At 38.8% G+C, this 18,772-nt stretch overlaps 1 protein-coding gene across 6 annotated transcripts in view; it reads right to left on the bottom strand.

Annotated features, from left to right (window-relative positions):
- The window catches only part of plecb (plectin b), a 254,404-nt gene that overhangs the window by 228,137 nt on the left and 7,495 nt on the right, over window positions 1-18,772 (bottom strand). For 5 of the 6 annotated variants that reach the window (XM_061916372.1, XM_061916391.1, XM_061916371.1 and 2 more), the window contains exon 2: window positions 15,181-15,411. In XM_061916372.1, the coding sequence (XP_061772356.1) occupies window positions 15,181-15,370 (190 nt within the window). In that variant the 5' untranslated portion in view covers window positions 15,371-15,411. Of the gene's footprint in view, window positions 1-15,180; window positions 15,412-18,772 lie in introns of those variants that run through there. The other variant, XM_061916389.1, reaches the window with a different exon arrangement.

Raw genomic sequence — 18,772 nt, forward strand, 5'->3', positions numbered from 1 at the left:
GCCACCTCATCGCAGGGCCAACACAGATAGACAGACAACATTCACACTCACATTCACACACTAGGGCCAATTTAGTGTTGCCAATCAACCTATCCCCAGGCAGGTTTTTATTTTACATCAATTGTGTTTTTTTCATGTCATAAGGTGTTACTTCAAAAACCATTCATGTGACATAGCCTTTTGTTAATTTGTTATTGTGTATAGTTAATTCCTAAACGACAAAATTCCGCTCAAAGTCTTAATGGATCTGTACCGATCTATACTGCATCTACATGTACATATAAATGTACATACCATATTTCCTTGAATTGCCGCAGGGCATATAGTATGTGCCTGCCTTGAATTACTGCCGGGTCAAACTCGCTTCCCAAAATAATTAGCGCATGCTTAGTATTACCGCCTGGTCAAACTCGTGACGTGACGAGTGACAGTTCCCCTGTCATCATTTTCAAAATGGAGGAGGCTGATTTCAATACCGGTAATTTGAAATCGCATAAAAGGGAAGAAGATTAAGAGCAAGAAATCTGCGTTCAAAAGACTCCGGCCAATTAGTGATTCCTAAAGCCCAAAAAAAGTCTGCGGGCTATAGAGCGTTTTCCGTTCGGGCTCCAGTACTCTGGAATGCCCAACCCGGTAACAGTTCGAGATGCTACCTCAGTAGAAGCATTTAAGTCTCGCCTTAAAACTCATTTGTATACTCTAGCCTTTAAATAGACCTCCTTTTTAGACCAGTTAATCTGCTGCTTCTTTTCTTTTTCTCCTCTGTCCCCCCCTCCCTTGAGGAGGGCGTCCGGTCCGATGACCATGGATGAAGTACTGGCTGTCCAGAGTCGAGACCCAGGATGGACCGCTCGTCGGGACCCAGGATGGACCGCTCGCCTGTGTATCGGTTGGGGACATCTCTACGATGCTGATCCGCCTCCGCTTGGGATGGGTTCCTGTGGACGGGACTCTCGCTGCTGTCTTGGATCCGCTTTGAACTGAACTCTCGCGGCCGTGTTGGAGCCACTATGGATTGAACTTTCACAGTATCATGTTAGACCCGCTCGACATCCATTGCTTTCGATCCCCTAAGGTTTCTCATACTCATCATTGTCACTGGGTGTGAGTTTTCCTTGCCCTTATGTGGGTTCTTCCGAGGATGTCGTAGTCGTAGTGGTTTGTACAGTCCTTTGAGACATTTGTGATTTAGGGCTATATAAATAAATATTGATTGATTGATTGATACTCAGTAGGATTTAAGGTCCAAGCTTACATCACACTCAAATTTTTACTGCATGCCTTTAGTAAGTGCCGGAGTGAGAAGCGTTTTTAAAATAATTAGTGCATGCTTACTTTTACCGCATGCCTTTGGTAAGCGCAGGAGTGAGAAGAGGTTTTGAATTAATTAGCGCCCCGGCAGCAATTCCAGGAAATACAGTACCTTAAAATAAATAAATAAATAAAAACTCTCTCTATCAAAATGTAAAAATAGAGGTAAAGGCATCCTGTAGTGACAAAAGGCTGACAAATTGATAAAAAAAATAAAAAAATAAAAAATCATATTTGTCTATAAATATATGGATAACGTTTATCTATAGTCTTTTTATTAGACATTACAAATTGCATGATGGCATTATGTTCACACTGCTTCACCTAACAATCCATAATCATGATTTTAATATTGATAACAACAATCTTAATTATTACTTTGGCAATAATTGCCAGCCCTATATCTCCTGCCTCGAAAAAAAAAAATGTTTGCCTTGGTGCCCTTCTAACTTGCCTTGGTGCCCTAAAATATGAGCACTCCTTTAAGGCAAACACTTCCCTTGACCTTGAAAAGTAAAAATTTGAGGCCTGGTATAATATTTTTTTTTAATTTTTAAAAAAAGGGTGTCTCTACTTTGCGGAAAATTATCTACAGCATCACCGAGGGGTCTGGAATATAAACTTTTGATAATCAAGTGAACACGATCTGCATGCAGTCATAGATTTACTCTGTAAAGTCCAGAACAAAAGCCAAGCCTCACCCGTGCGTGCTGACACTGTGTGACCTCGACTGATGGAAGATCAGCAGAGGATAGCACAGGATGTTCATGAAGGTCTATTGTAGGGGCAAAAGTTATGCAAACTTCCTATTAGTTTTCAAACAAACAAACTTTAAAGACGTATTGTCTAAAAACTCGTAATAAGAAGACGATGGAAATAAACTAAAGTGGCGAACTTGATTATTCATTCTCCTGATGATTTTCACTCAAATTCCATCCATCCATCCATTTTCTACCACTTATTCCCTTTTGGGGTCGCGGGGGGCGCTGGTGCCCATCTCAGCTACATCGCAGGGCCAACACAGATAGACAGACTACATTCACACTCACATTCACACACTAGGGACCATTTAGTGTTGCCAATCAACCTATCCCCAGGTGCATGTCTTTGGAAGTGGGAGGAAGCCGGAGTACCCGGAGGGAACCCACGCATTCACGGGAAGAACATGCAAACTCCACACAGGAAGATCCCGAGGCTGGATTTGAACCCAGGACTGCAGGACCTTCGTATTGTGAGGCAGACGCACTAACCCCTCTGCCACCGTGAAGCCCTCAAACAAATTCATTTCTGATATTCATTTTTTTGGTTTTATAATTTGTTTTGTTGATGGTATATCTCTCTGTAAATGTAAATCAACGAAACATAACAATTTTGAACTTTTACTCCATTTCAAGGGGGTAGACTTCCAAATTAAGTGAAGAACCAAATCTCGAAAGCCCTGTGGCAAGAATAACGTGTATAAATCCCATTTAGAAACAAGAATGTGAGCACCCTTTGAGAAAAAAAAAAGAACGTTTCTATCAGCACAAAGTGCTGCCACGCAGGCCCCAGAAGAAAATGTTGAAAATCAAGACTACATTTCCTGTTATTGAGTGCATTTCTACACAGTATTTTATCTTTAGAGTTATTCATTTTTACCGATCTCTTTTGGCTGTTTTATTTACACTTACATGTCCCATGTAATGTACCACATGTTTTTTTTGAGGGCTTTTTGGTAGATAATTTAATAACATTATCATCATTGAAAATGTAATGTAAAATTATATAACATGCATGCAAACAACTCAGAACATGTTTCCCATTTGGCAACTCAATTCAATAGGCATGCACCCTTGGGTAATATACATCCAGCGTGGTGACCTCTGTTTACAATACGTCACGTAAAAAAATATACCTTTTTGCTGGCTACTAATAAATATTCAAGAACAGTAATTCTCAAATTGTGGAACAATGGGCTCCATCTAGTGCAGTGGTTCTCAAACTTTTTTTGTCATCCCCCCACTTTGGACAAGGGGGAGTTTTCAAGCCCCACCTGCCCCCATCGCCACAACAGAACGCTAATGCCAAGCTTAACATTTTAAAATGTATTGTACATCAAGTAACATTCAAGTCAGGGTTTCGTACACATTTATTTATTTGTGGCGGCTCGCCACGAAAGAATTACGGCCGCCACAAATAAAAAGTAAAAAAAAAAAATTCGGCTTTTGACTCGCTTGACCGCTCATAAAAGCAGTGGGACTCTGTCTGTGAATGGAGCTTGTAGTTACATATTATGTAAATATGTAAATATGATATAAATAGTGTTTGAATGTGAGTGTGAAGGTTGTCTGTCTATCTGTGTTGGCCCTGCGATGAGGTGGCGACTTGTCCAGGGTGTACCCCGCCTTCCGCCCGATTGTAGCTGAGATAGGCGCCAGCGCCCCCCGCGACCCCAAAAGGGAATAAGCAGTAGAAAATGGATGGATGTATATAAATATGTACATAAAGTGTTGTAATTATATTCCAACTCCGCGTTCTTCTTGGTCATTGCCGCCGCGAGAATATAATAATAAAAAAATGTTTTTCAGTGAAATTCCCTCCCGTTCCTCGCGCCCCACCTGTCATGTCTCTATTCCCCACAGGTGGGGCCCACCCCAAACTTTGAGAAACGCTGATCTAGTGGTACTCAGGCTCTATCTATTGGTACGTCAAAGAATCACTTGATTGAAGTACAGTGTTTTATTTTCCCGTATTCAAACACAGCATTACTGTTCAAAATCTGTGTAACGTTACAGTGGGCAAAAATATTAAATATACCGTATTTCCTTGAATTGCCGCAGGGCATATAGTATGCGCCTGCCTTGAATTACTGCCGGGTCAAACCCGCTTCCCAAAATAATTAGCGCATGCTTAGTATTACTGCCGGGTCAAACTCGTGACGTCACAAGTAACACTTCCCCTGTCATCATTTTCAAAATGGAGAATGTTGATTTTAATACCGGTAATTTGAAATCGCATAAAGGGAAGAAGATTAAGAGCTATTCAGTAGGATTTAAGGTCCAAGCTTACATCACACTCAAATTTTTACTGCATACCTTTGGTAATTGCCGGAGTGAGAAGAGGTTTTAAAATAATTAGCGCATGCTTACTTTTACCGCATGCCTTTGGTAAGCGCAGGAGTGAGAAGAGGTTTTAAATTAATTTAAGGAAATACGGTACTTGTTAAAAAAAACCTCAGTCTTTTGAGGTGGTACTTGGTGAAAAAAGATTGACAATTACTGCTCTGGAACGCCAACAGTGTTTGGATTATCGGCTGAAACTAGCGTTCAACAAATTTGTTTGGATCATATTTTTATTGATGTCATTTTAAAAACGCGGGAATGATATTTTGACGCGAACATTAATGTTTAAAAACACGTATATATTACACATACCTGTTGAACAAAGAAATGTATACGATTGAGACATTTTTGACATAACTAAAGACTTTTGAGGATCAGAATGTTCTCTGTCTGCGTTGGCCAGGGTGTACCTCGCCTTCCGCCCAAATGCAGCAGAGAAAGGCTCCAGTACCCCCCGTGCCCCAGAGAGGGACAAGTGGTAGAAAATGGATGGATGGAAGTTCGTCACCTTGGCCATGTGTCAAAAAATGTTGCTTCATAAGGCAAACACTAACAAAAATGTATGACAGTAGACTCTTGACTCTTGACCAGTTCCAGTGGCAAATCTCAGACAATGGAACATACAGCATGCCTTCTTGACCATGGGGACCCAGTGGGCACTGCAGGATCTCAATCGATTAATGCAAAGTGTGTTCATGGTGGTGTGTTATGGGTTTTGCCAAAACCAGTTCTTGTAATTGCTGTACAAAGACATTTCAATCAATCAATCAATCAATGTTTACTTATATAGCCCTAAATCACTAGTGTCTCAAAGGGCTGCACAAACCACTACGACATCCTCGGTAGGCCCACATAAGGGCAAGGAAAACTCACACCCAGTGGGACATCGGTGACAATAATGACCCAGTGGGACGTCGGTGACAATGATGACTATGAGAACCTTGGAGAGGAGGAAAGCAATGGATGTCGAGCGGGTCTAACATGATACTGTGAAAGTTCAATCCATAATGGATCCAACACAGTCGCGAGAGTCCAGTCCAAAGCGGATCCAACACAGCAGCAGGAGTCCCGTTCACAGCGGAGCCAGCAGGAAACCATCCCAAGCGGAGGCGGATCAGCAGCGCAGAGATGTCCCCAGCCGATACACAGGCAAGCAGTACATGGCCACCGGATCGGACCGGACCCCCTCCACAAAGGAGAGTGGGACATAGAAGAAAAGAAAAGAAACAGCAGATCAACTGGTCTAAAAAGGGAGTCTATTTAAAGGCTAGAGTATACAAATGAGTTTTAAGGTGACACTTAAATGCTTCTACTGAGGTGGCATCTCGAACTGTTACCGGGAGGGCATTCCAGAGTACTGGAGCCCGAAATGAAAAAGCTCTATAGCCCGCAGACTTTTTTTGGGCTTTGGGAATCACTAATAAGCCGGAGTCATTTGAACGCAGATTTCTTGCCGGGACATATGGTACAATACAATCGGCAAGATAGGATGGAGCTAGACCGTGTAGTATTTTATACGTAAGTAGTAAAACCTTAAAGTCACATCTTAAGTGCACAGGAAGCCAGTGCAGGTGAGCCAGTACAGGCGTAATGTGATCAAACTTTCTTGTTCTTGTCAAAAGTCTAGCAGCCGCATTTTGTACCAACTGTAATCTTTTAAACAAAGTCTGTCTCTTTCACATTGTTTTTCTACCAAAACTTGCCTTCAACTACTCCAGCAGCAGTACTACATCAGGCCTCCTCTGCATTTCATGATATGTTGTTGCCGAAGTCTGTGTTCATCTAAGAGTGCATTTTGGAGTATCAACATCATACCGAATATGCTAGCATTAGCTGCCAACAACAAGCCGTCCAGGGCAAAACAAAAGAAAGTGAGGTACGTCCTAACATTATAGTATCACCTGATTCTCTGTGGACCATGAAGATACTAACAGCAAGAACATCCATTGCAGCTTTTGTTGGCAAAGATTTACAGCGGCACTCCCCGGCTTCAGCTTGTGTCGCCATACTATATAGCGGGGGTCACCAACGTGGTGCCCGTAAGGACCAGATGAGTCGCCCGCTGACCTGTTTTAAAAATAGCTCAGATAGCAGCACTTACCAGTGAGCTCCCTCTATTTTTCTAATTTTATTTATTTACTAGCAAGCTGGTCTCGCTTTGCTTGACATTTTTAATTCTAAGAGAGACAAAACTCAAATAGAATTTGAAAATCCAAGAAAATATTTTAAAGACTTGGTCTTCACTTGTTCAAATAAATGCATTTATTTTTTTACTTTGCTTCTTATAACTTTCAAAAAGACAATTTTAGAGAAAAAAATACAACCTTAAAAATGATTTTAGGATTTTTAAACACATATATTTTTTTACCTTTTAAATTCCTTCCTCTTCTTTCCTGACCATTTAAATCAATGTTCAAGTACATTTTTATTTTATTTTAAATAATAATACATTTGAATTTAATTCTTCATTTTAGCTTCTGTTTTTTTGAAAAAGAATATTTGTGAAATATTTCTTCAAACTTATTATGATTAAAATTCCCCAAAGAATATTCTGGCAAATCTAGAAAATCTTTAGAATCAAATTTAAATCTTATTTTAAAGTCTTTTGAATTTAAAAAAAAATTTTGTTCTGGAAAATCTAGAAGAAATAATGATTTGTCTTTGTTAGAAATATAGCTTGGTCCAATTCGTTATACATTCTAACAAAGTGCAGATTGGATTTTAACCCATTTAAAACATGTCATGAAAATTCTAAAAATAATCTTATTCAGGAAAAATTACTAATGATGTTCTATAAATTCTTTTTTTTTAATTTTTTCTAAAAGATTCAAATTAGCTAGTTTTTCTCTTTATTTCTTTCGGTTGAATTTTGAATTTTAAAGAGTCGAAATTGAAGATAAACTATGTTTCAAAATTAAATTTTCATTTTTTTCGTGTTTTCTCCTCTTTTAAACTGCTCAGTTTAGTGTTTTTTTCATCTTTTATTCTCTGCAAAAAACCTTTCCGTGAAAGGAAAAAAATGTACGACGGAATGACAGACAAAAATACCCATTTTTTTATATATATAGATTTATTTATTTGTTAAAGGTTAATTGAGCAAAATGGCTATTTCTGGCAATTTATTTAAGTGTGTATCAAACTGGTAGCCCTTCGCATTAATCAGTACCCAAGAAGTAGCTCTTGCTTTCAAAAATGTTAGTGACCCCTGCTATATAGTATGTATGATCATGCAAAGTAAATATCTTACTGAAACTGTTATTATTATTGATGAAATATTATTGATTTTTTCTTTTTTTTAATGTTTTTTATCCGTATCGTTTTAATCTAAATTTCCATTGAAGATTAGTTGTCAATGAAGAAGGTTCTAGTTCAGGGGTGTCAAATGTACGGCCCATGGGCAGGATCAGGCCTGCAAACAAGTTTTATCCAGCCCGCGGGATGAGTTTGCTAAGTATAAAACTGAGCCGCAATTTTTGAATGAAATAAACAGCTGTTCTGAATGGGTCCACTAGATGTCGCAATTCTTTGTATCTTTGTAGATGATGCTACTTAAGTACAAAATAAACCACATTGGGGGATGGCGTGGTGAAATTGGGAGAGTGGCTCTGCCAGCAACTTGAGGGTTCCTGGTTTAATCCCCACCTTCTACCATCCTAGTCACGTCTGTTGTGTTCTTGAGCAAAACACTTCACCCTTGCTCCTGATGGGTCCTGGTTAGCGTCTTGCATGGCATCTCCCGACATCAGTGTGTGAATGAATGTGTGTGTGAATGGGTGAATGTGGAAATAGTGTCAAAGCGCTTTGAGTTCCTTAAAAAGGTAGAAAAGTGCTATACAAGTATAACCCATTTACCATTTACACGATGTTAGTACATCAGTCGAGGAAAATGTTCAAACTAAGTTTGTACATGAATAACATACTGTAATTTCCATCCATCCATGATTTTGATATTTTTTATTTTGATGGATCGAAAATAAACACCAATGACTGATGAACATTATCCAATAATTTATTTAGAAAATATAAATAACGACAAATAAAGATAGAATACTGATAATCGCAACATGAAAAAAAACAACTAACAACATTATAATTTGTAGTTGAGCTGTTTGTGCTTGTTCTATTTTTAAACAAAGAAAACAATCTGAAGTTGTCTTTATTTCTAAGTTATCGTGTAGGGATTTTACCAGTCCGGCCCACTTGAGAGTAGGTTTTTCTCCATGTGGCCCCTGATCTGGCTGTCTTGGTTGACAAGACTCTGCAGCATCGCGTGGACATCGGGGCCGGTACCTCTGGATTGGCAGACCGGGGTGGTGGTTCCTCTCTTTAAGAAGAGGGACCGGAGGGTGTGTTCCAACTATCGTGGGATCACACTCCTCAGCCTTCCCGGTAAGGTTTATTCAGGTGTACTGGAGAGGAGGCTACGTCGGATAGTCGAACCTCGGATTCAGGAGGAACAGTGTGGTTTTCGTCCTGGTCGTGGAGCTGTGGACCAGCTCTGTACTCTCGGCAGGGTTCTTGAGGGTGCATGGGAGTTTGCCCAGCCAGTCTACATGTGCTTTGTGGACTTGGAGAAGGGATTCGACCGTGTCCCTCGGGAAGTCCTGTGGGGAGTGCTCAGAGAGTATGGGGTATCGGACTGTCTTATTGTGGCGGTCCGCTCCCTGTACGATCAGTGAGCTTGGTCAGCATTGCCGGCAGTAAGTCGAACACATTTCCAGTGAGAGTTGGACTCCGCCAAGGCTGTCCTTTGTCACCGATTCTGTTCATAACTTTTAAGGACAGAATTTCTAGGCGCAGTCAAGGCGTTGAGGGGTTCCGGTTTGGTGACCGCAGGATTAGGTCTCTGCTTTTTGCAGATGATGTGGTCCTGATGGCTTCATCTGACCGGGATCTTCAGCTCTTACTGGATCGGTTTGCAGCAGAGTATGAAGCGACCGGAATGAGAATCAGCACCTCCAAGTCCGAGTCCATGGTTCTCGCCCGGAAAAGGGTGGAATGCCATCTCCGGGTTGGGGAGGAGACACTGCCCCAAGTGGAGGAGTTCAAGTACCTAGGAGTCTTGTTCACGAGTGAGGAAGAGTGGATTGTGAGATCGACAGGCGGATCGGTGCGGCGTATTCAGTAATGCGGACGTTGTACCGATCCGTTGTGGTGAAGAAGGAGCTGAGCCGGAAGGCAAAGCTCTCAATTTACCGGTCGATCTACGTTCCCATCCTCACCTATGGTCATGAGCTTTGGGTCATGACCAAAAGGATAAGATCACAGGTACAAGCGGCCGAAATGAGTTTCCTCCGCCGTGTGGCGGGGCTCTCCCTTAGAGATAGGGTGAGAAGCTCTGCCATCCGGGAGGAACTCAAAGTAAAGCCGCTGCTCCTTCACATCAAGAGGAGCCAGATGAGGTGGTTCGGGCATCTGGTCAGGATGCCACCCGAACGCCTCCCTAGGGAGGTGTTTAGGGCACGTCCAACCGGTAGGAGGCCACGGGGAAGACCCAGGACACGTTGGGAAGACTATGTCTCCCGGCTGGCCTGGGAACGCCTCGGGATCCCCCGGGAAGAGCTAGACGAAGTGGCTGGGGAAAGGGAAGTCTGGGTTTCCCTGCTTAGGCTGTTGCCCCCACGACCCGACCTCGGATAAGCGGAAGAAGATGGCGATGGATGGGCCCCCGATCTAAAATGAGTTTGACACCCCTGTTGTAGTTAAATGCAGTTTTGTTGTTCAGTGACGTCACTATTAAAAACATCTACTGTAAAAATTCACAAATCCCTGTAATAACAGTGATAGTAAAAGTAATAATAATAATAATAATAATAATAATATATAAATTATCTGGCAAATTATATCTGAGATTCAGAAATTTGAAGGCACCCGCTCATACTACAGTAATTGGAACCCCTCATCCCATTCAGTGACTGAGTGAATATGAGTGAGTGTGTGTCAGTGGGGGTTAGGCGCCAGCTCACGGTGACCATGAACAGGAAGAGGAGTACAGAAAATGGATAGGTGAATCGATGGATTATAGACAACTGCTATATCTGTCAAAGATCAGATCGGGTTGCAATTTGTTGGAGGACATTGTTACATTATGCTATACTGGATGACCTTTTTAAATGGTTAAGATCAAATTTATGTCACTGAATTTTATGTGATCATGTTAAAGCCTTGGCAAGGTATGTGTTCCAGGTATGTTATTTACGTATAATAAGGTGTTAAATAACATTATATTTTCAATGTATGTCATGTCAAAAACATTTCTGTTAACTACACAAACATTTTCAATTCATGATCTTCCTTGACTCTTTGTCTCTTCTTGTGAGTGGAACAAATGTGACACCTGCAAACCTTCACATTTAACAAATGACATTGCTATCCCTTAGCATAAATAATGAATGTCTCTAGCTAGTAGCACGGCAGTTGCTTTGGACATGATCCGAGTCTATTGTCTGAGCAGTAGGCCTGGGCCGATATTCGATAAGTCAATTAACAAACGATAAATAAAAATTAAGCGGTAAGTTTTCCAGGGTCAATAAATCGCCATGTGCATACTTCAAGAGCATTTACGCTTTACATCAGTATCAGCAGCTGCACGCGTTTGTGCTATAGCGTATTAAAAAGAAGGAGGTGAATCAGCTTATCCTCCCTCAAGTGGCTTTGAATATTTGTGAGGCAAAGACACATTTCGAAGTTTGTGTTTGTGTGTTTTTAATGTGCATGTTTGGTGAGCGGGACAGTCTGCAGGAGCGGTCACTCTTATGCATCGGTTTTTATGGTATTACAAATAAACGGTACTAATAATAACCGCCTTAAAACTCCCAACGATTAGTATCATCAGAATAAGTTAAAATGATCAAAGAACAATCATTCAAACTGCACTTTGAAATGGACGGACTGACTGGTGTGAGATTGCTAACTTACATGCTAACATGTAAACAACAGTTATTAACGTCTTTCCCCATTACACAGCATAATTCTCCAATCTGAACTTGTACAAACACAATACTGTTTAATAGAGGTGGGAGAAATAATCGATTTTTAGATGCATCGCAATTCGGATTTGGATGATTACAAAATAGTAAACACCAATAATCGATAATCGATTTATTTACTATAATAATGAAAAAAAAGACAGTTCGAATATTTGGCTGACTGCAACGATCCACCTCATAGAGAGATTGGAGCAGCTCCTTTATCACAGAGAACTTATATTCCAGTTTTGCACACATTTCCATTAACAGACAATACATCTTTCCCCATTAATGTCTTACAAAATCACTGTTTTTATAAGTTGCAAGTGTTAAACGCTTATGTAGTGTATGTAAAACTGCATCAATAAAAATGCATCAATATTCGATTTCTAATCGAATCGTAGCTCCTGAATCGTAATCGAATCGTGAGGTGCCCTACTGTTTAAACAACTGAGCTCCCGTATTCTCAATAAACAAAGGCTGTACTGTTTTTGCACAAAGTGATTGACAAACTCGACAGTGATTGAAACAGATGGACACACAAGAATTCCGTTCAACAAAAAGTCAACTCACATAACGTCACATAAACCGGAAGTGAAACAACTGACCCTTACAATTTCAAATAAAAGATAAACATTTTCAAACACGCCCTGCGATGAGGTGGCGACTTGTGCGGGGTGTAACCCGCCTTCCGCACAAATGCAGTAAGATGGGCTGCAGCACCCCCACGAACCCCGAGAGAGACAAGCGGTAGAAAATCGATGGATGGATATTTAAACACACAAATAAAAATAATAAGGCTCTTATGAAGCCAGAACAATATTTGATGTTTCCTCTGCTAAACATCTGTATTGTGTGTTCTATTTATTTTAATTATTCAAAAAATACAACTGTGTTAAAATATTTTAATTTTTATAAGTACTTTTTGAGCACTTTCACAATACCACAATAATAATCATAACCGTGATCATTTTGGTCAGTTTTGGCTGTGTATATTTGAGGATAACCCGCCCGCTGATGAACAGAGACATAACCTATTTTATTGATTTTATATATATATATATATATATATATATATATATATATATATATATATATATATATATATGTGTGAATCTTTGGGTGTCCCACGATTCGATTCAATATCGATTCTTGGGGTCACAATTCGATAATATATCGATATTTTCGCTTTGATTCGATTCTCGATTCAAAAACGATATTTTTCCGATTCAAAACTATTCTGTATTCATTCAATACATAGGATTTCAGCAGGATCTACCCAGGTCTGCTGACATGCACGCAGAGTAGTATATTTATTTAAAAAAGCTTTTATAATTGTAAAGGACAATGTTTTATCAACTGATTGCAATAATGTAAATTTGATTTAACTATTAAACAAACCAAAAATATGACTTATTTTATCTTTGTGAAAACATTGGACACAGTGTGCTGTCAAGCTTATGAGATGCGATGCAGGTGTAAGCCACTGTGACACTATTGACCTTTTATTTTCTTTTATAAATGTCTAATGATTATGCCAATGAGGGATTTTTAATCACTGCTATGCTGAAATTATAACTAATATTGATACTGTTGTTAATATTCATTTTTGTTTCACTACTTTTTGTTTGTTCTGTGCCGTGTTTGTGTCTTCTCTCAATTGCTCTGTTTATTGCAGTTCTGAGTGTTGCTGGGTCAGGTTTGGTTTTAGAATTGGATTGCATTTTTATGGTATTGCTGTGTAGTTGTTTGTTGGATTGATAAATAAAAAATAAAAAAAAATTAAAATAAAAAAAGAAAAATCGACTTTAAAAATGAGAATCGATTCTGAATCATACTACGTATTCGAATCGATTTTTTTTCCCACACCCCTAATATATATACATACATACATACATACATACATACATACATACATACATATATATATATATATATATATATATATATATATATACACTCACATACATATACACATATATACACATACATATATACACATGTATATATATAAATGTATATATGTATGTATATACATACATGTATGTATATATATATACATACATATATACATCCATCCATCCATCCATTTCTACCGCTTATTCCCTTTCGGGGTCGCGGGGGGCGCTGGCGCCTATCTCAGCTACAATTGGGCGGAAGGCGGGGTATATACATACATGTATACACATATATACATTTATATACATATACATTTATACACACACATATACAGTTATACACGTATATATACACACACATATATGTGTTTAATACATATATACATATATACATATATATATATACATATATATATATATATACACATATATATATACACACACATATATATATACACACACATATATATATATATATACACACACACACACACACACACACACACACACATATATATATATATATATATATATATATATATATATATATATATATATATATATATATATATATATATATATATATATATATATATATATATATACACACACACACATATATATACATATGTTACGAAGTTTCACACGGGACTATTTTGTACAGGCAGCATAGCTCGGTTGGTAGAGTGGCCGTGCCAGCAATTCGAGGGTTGCAGGTTCGATTCCCGCTTCCGCCATCCTAGTCACTGCTGTTGTGTCCTTGGGCAAGACACTTTACCCAGCTGCTCCCAGTGCCACCCACACTGGTTTAAATGTAACTTAGATATTGGGTTTTACTATGTAAAGCGCTTTGAGTCACTCGAGAAAAGCGCTATATAAATATAATTCACTTCACTTCACTTCATATATACACACACACACACACATACATATATATATATATATATATATATATATATATATATATATATATATATATATATACACATATATATACATATATATATATATATATATATATATGTGTGTATATATAAGGGCTGTGAATCTTTGGTGTCCCACGATTCGATTCAATATCGATTCTTGGGGTCATGATTCGATAATATATCGATTTTTTCGATTCGATTCTCGATTCAAAAACGATATTTTTCCGATTCAAAACTATTCTGTATTCATTCAATACATAGGATTTCAGCAGGATTTACCCAGGTCTGCTGACATACATGTATGTTTATACATACATACATGTATGTATGTATGTATGTATGTATGTATGTATGTGAATGTGTATATATATATATATATATATATATATATATATATATATATATATATATATATATATATACATATATATATATATATATACATATATATATATATATATATACATATATATATATATATATATATATATATATATATATATATATATATATATATATATATATATATATACATATATATATATATGTTAGATAAGGTTGTGAATCCTCATTTGTCAAAAAATAGTCATCTTCGTCGTCTATTACAAAGTCTGCCATGAATAGAAAACACACTTGCGTTTGATACCGGGATTAGGAACACATTTGTTGCAAGAAGTCAGAAGTGTGCTGTTATGGAAACGTAAATAAATGCACCGAAGAATTAATTCCGGCTGATCATAAAATTACCAAAATACATCCAAATTGTTATGATGGTGTGTGTTATTACATTATATATAGATTTGCAGTGTGTATATAAAATGGTGAAGGAGGGTTTTGAGGTTGTTTTAGAGGGCTTTGAAGGCTTCAACTATTAGCTGCATCAAAAGAAAACATGTGTTCATTTCTCTCATAATGATTGTGAACGATAGGCAAAATTCCCCCAAAAAAGTGCAGTTCTCCTTTAAAGTGATCTTACCTGCGATGCGGATTACAGCCCTTTCAGCTGGATCTAGGACTTCACCCGAGGCTGACTTGGAGATCTTGGCTCGTTGGTGTTTCGGCAGATTCCAGGGGAGTGTGTCACCGGTACCAGGGACACTGCTCACCTCTCCAATGCTGTCCTTCGATGGGATTCGATGCCTCCGGCTGTCCCTCCAGGTGGCCATCTTCCATCCACAGGAACGATCAAAGAAGCAAGTTGACACTGCTGCATAAAAAAGAAGAAAGGAACCACATACATGTCAAAGTCCAAAAGAGCACAGTCATGTTATTTCTAAATGGTCAGTAAAAATGCTACAATATCACTATCCCAAAATGTTTTCGTATTTAAATTTCAGGTGCAATAGTTACTTCAGCAATAATATTGGAATAATTTAAATGGAGAAACAACATAATTAGTCTATGACTCTGTAAAGGCAAAAGTGTCCAACACAGTTGTTTGTATTTTTAAAAGATGACATGTTAAATTTTGCACAGTTACCTAGTCTTGACTGCTTTGTTAAACATTTGCTAGGTAGTAGCAGGTGTTAATAAAATAAATCATTAGCAACAATGCAAATCATCAAAGCTGCCCATGGCTGATGGTCATACTCAATCTATTCTCCATTCTATCCTGTTTTTAATATTACAGCTGACACTGCCAGTGGGTGTGATGACCGCCTCTTACAATTGTGGAAACTGTTGTTGTTTCAATGTTTCACTTTTATTGTCACAGCTGGGTTCATTGTTAGGATTGTGTACATTTAAAACTGTGTGAAATCCATGTCAGGTATCTACATCAGAATCAAGAGTCAAAAATACTTTATTAATTCCCGGGGAGAAATTCGTATAAATCTCTATATAAATGTGGCAGAAACTGAATTTTAGAGCGAGCTGGAAAATGTTCCAGGTCAAACTTGTTATTGTTTTACAGTAGCAGGTACTTTAAGCATTGATTTTAAACAAATCCACAATGATATCAATAAGTTATATGTATTATGTTACAATGGGTTTGCCCATTATAAACAATATACAAAAAAACAAAAATATTTGGCCGATGATACAGCTTTTAATACTATCATCATATTGTGATAATGCATGTTGATGACACATTCCAGCTGTATGCCGCAAATTTGACGATAACAAAGCGAAAAAACTGCGTCCTCAACTGTAGCATTATTGATAGCGGCTAATATCCCTTCACAGTGTGAAGCAACTTCTAAGTCATTAATCCTTGCATTTATCGAAGGCAGATCAACAAATACAATACAGTGTAATCAAATAATAACATTGCTGTATGTATACTTTGGACCCAGCAGATCTGTTTACATTTTCAGCAGACCAATAATAAATTCATAAAAGAACCAAACTTCATGAATGGTTTTTTTGGGGGACAAACAAGTATGTGCTCCAGTCACTCTATCACAAAAAAATAAGTTGTAGAAATTATTGAAACTCAAGTGTCACATGTTGTTGGTGATGAACCCCAAGATGCAGAGATGGTGGCAGGCATTGAATAGGAAAACATAATTTAATGTCCAAAAATTTAAAAATAAAGAAGAAACACAAAACAAGAACCTGGAACAAACAAACTGGAAACAGGGAAAAGGATTTAGGAACAGAAAAACTGGGAATAGCTAACGGCTTACAGGAAAATACAAAACAAGGAGCTAGGAGACAGTAAACTGTAAATAGTTATAGGAACTAACAGGAACACCTTACCGCACTGACAACGACACGACAAGAGGTAACGACAATAATCCAGCCTCGAGTGGAGGAAAAAGCAGGTCTAAATAGCAGCTGGCTGATTCAATCAATCAATCAATCAATGTTTATTTATATAGCCCTAAATCACAAATGTCTCAAAGGACTGTACAAACCACTACGACTATGACATCCTCGGAAGAACCCACATAAGGGCAAGGAAAACTCACACCCAGTGGGCAAGGAGTGGGACGCCAGTGACAATGATGACTATGAGAACCTTGGAGAGGACCTCATATGTGGGCAACCCCCCCCCCCCCACCCCCCCAGGGGACCGAAAGCAATGGATGTCGAGCGGGTCTAACATGATACTGTGAAAGTTCAATCCATAGTGGCTCCAACACAGCCGCGAGAGTTCATTTCAAAGCGGATCCAAGACAGCAGCGAGAGTCCCGTCCACAGGAAACCATCCCAAGCGGAGTCGGATCAGCAGCGTAGAGATGTCCCCAACCGATACACAGGCGAGCGGTCCATCCTGGGTCCCGACTCTGAACAGCCAGGACTTCATCCATGGCCATCGGACCGGACTCCCTTCACAAGGGAGGGGGGGACAGAGGAGAAAAACAAAAGAAGCGGCAGATCAACTGGTCTAAAAAGGAGGTCTATTTAAAGCCGAGAGTATACAAATGAGTTTTAAGGTGAGACTTAAATGCTTCTACTGAGGTAGCATCTCGAACTGTTACCGGGAGGGCATTCCAGAGTACTGGAGCCCGAACAGGAAACGCTCTATAGCCCGCAGACTTTTTTGGGGCTTTAGGAATCACTAATAAGCCGGACGCCTTTGAACGCAGATTTCTTGCCGGGACATATGGTACAATACAATCGGCAAGATAGGATGGAGCTAGACCGTGTAGTATTTTATATGCAAGTAGTAAAACCTTAAAGTCAAATCTTAAGTGCACAGGAAGCCAGTGCAGGTGAGCCAGTATAGGCGTAATATGATCAAACTTTGATTATATTACTGATTGACACCAGTTGTGGCCCGGTGTTTATCAACCACAACTGAGGGGAAAAAGCACTCAGGGAGACAAGCAGGAAACAAAGACGAACCCAGAGGAAAAACTAAAACATAGCCAAACTGTTAGGGACAAGCCTGACATCAAGACAGCCATGACATTATGTTCTTCACAAGTGTATGTAAACTTTTGATCATGACTGTATATTTAAGTGTTGATCCAACTCTCTGCATAACACAGTGATATTATTGCACGACTACAGCACAAAAAAACATTTAAGATTATCCACCAGTGGTGCTATTGCTGTTACAGCATTTTACGAGAATTGTTTGGGTTCGCTGAGGGAGAAGGGTACACCAATGTATCACATAATTTAGCACTGCTGCCCCACAGCAAGAAGGACTGGAGTGGATTCTCGATTTGATTTTCATCTTAGAACATTCCCTGATAAGCTTGCATATTTCTGATACGGGTACTGTAGTGTGACGCAATATGGTTTGATTTTTACATTTATTCCGTAGCTTCAAAAGTCAATTGTTCCTTGTGATGCAGCACTAAGTGAAATGAAAAGCATGCCTCTCTTTTACACTAACAATGACACACACTGTCTGAACTACTATCTGTAATGAATGTCTAAAACATGTTGGCCGTAAGGAACTTCATTTAATGTTTGTTTATTTTTGTGTTTAGGCTGTTTGTTTTGGATTGTATTTTGCCATTATTTCTGCTTCCGTTTCCTCTTTTTCAGATTGCCTTTGTGCTGACAAAAAGGCAGAGCCAGATTACACACATGTTGTTCTTCAGGCAATTAGTCCTTTGTAAGTCCTATCAGGACATGGATTCATTTTCTCCGCACTAGGCCTGCTGTAA

Source organism: Nerophis ophidion, linkage group LG11 (genome assembly GCF_033978795.1).
Source record: "Nerophis ophidion isolate RoL-2023_Sa linkage group LG11, RoL_Noph_v1.0, whole genome shotgun sequence".
Lineage (NCBI taxonomy): Eukaryota > Metazoa > Chordata > Actinopteri > Syngnathiformes > Syngnathidae > Nerophis > Nerophis ophidion.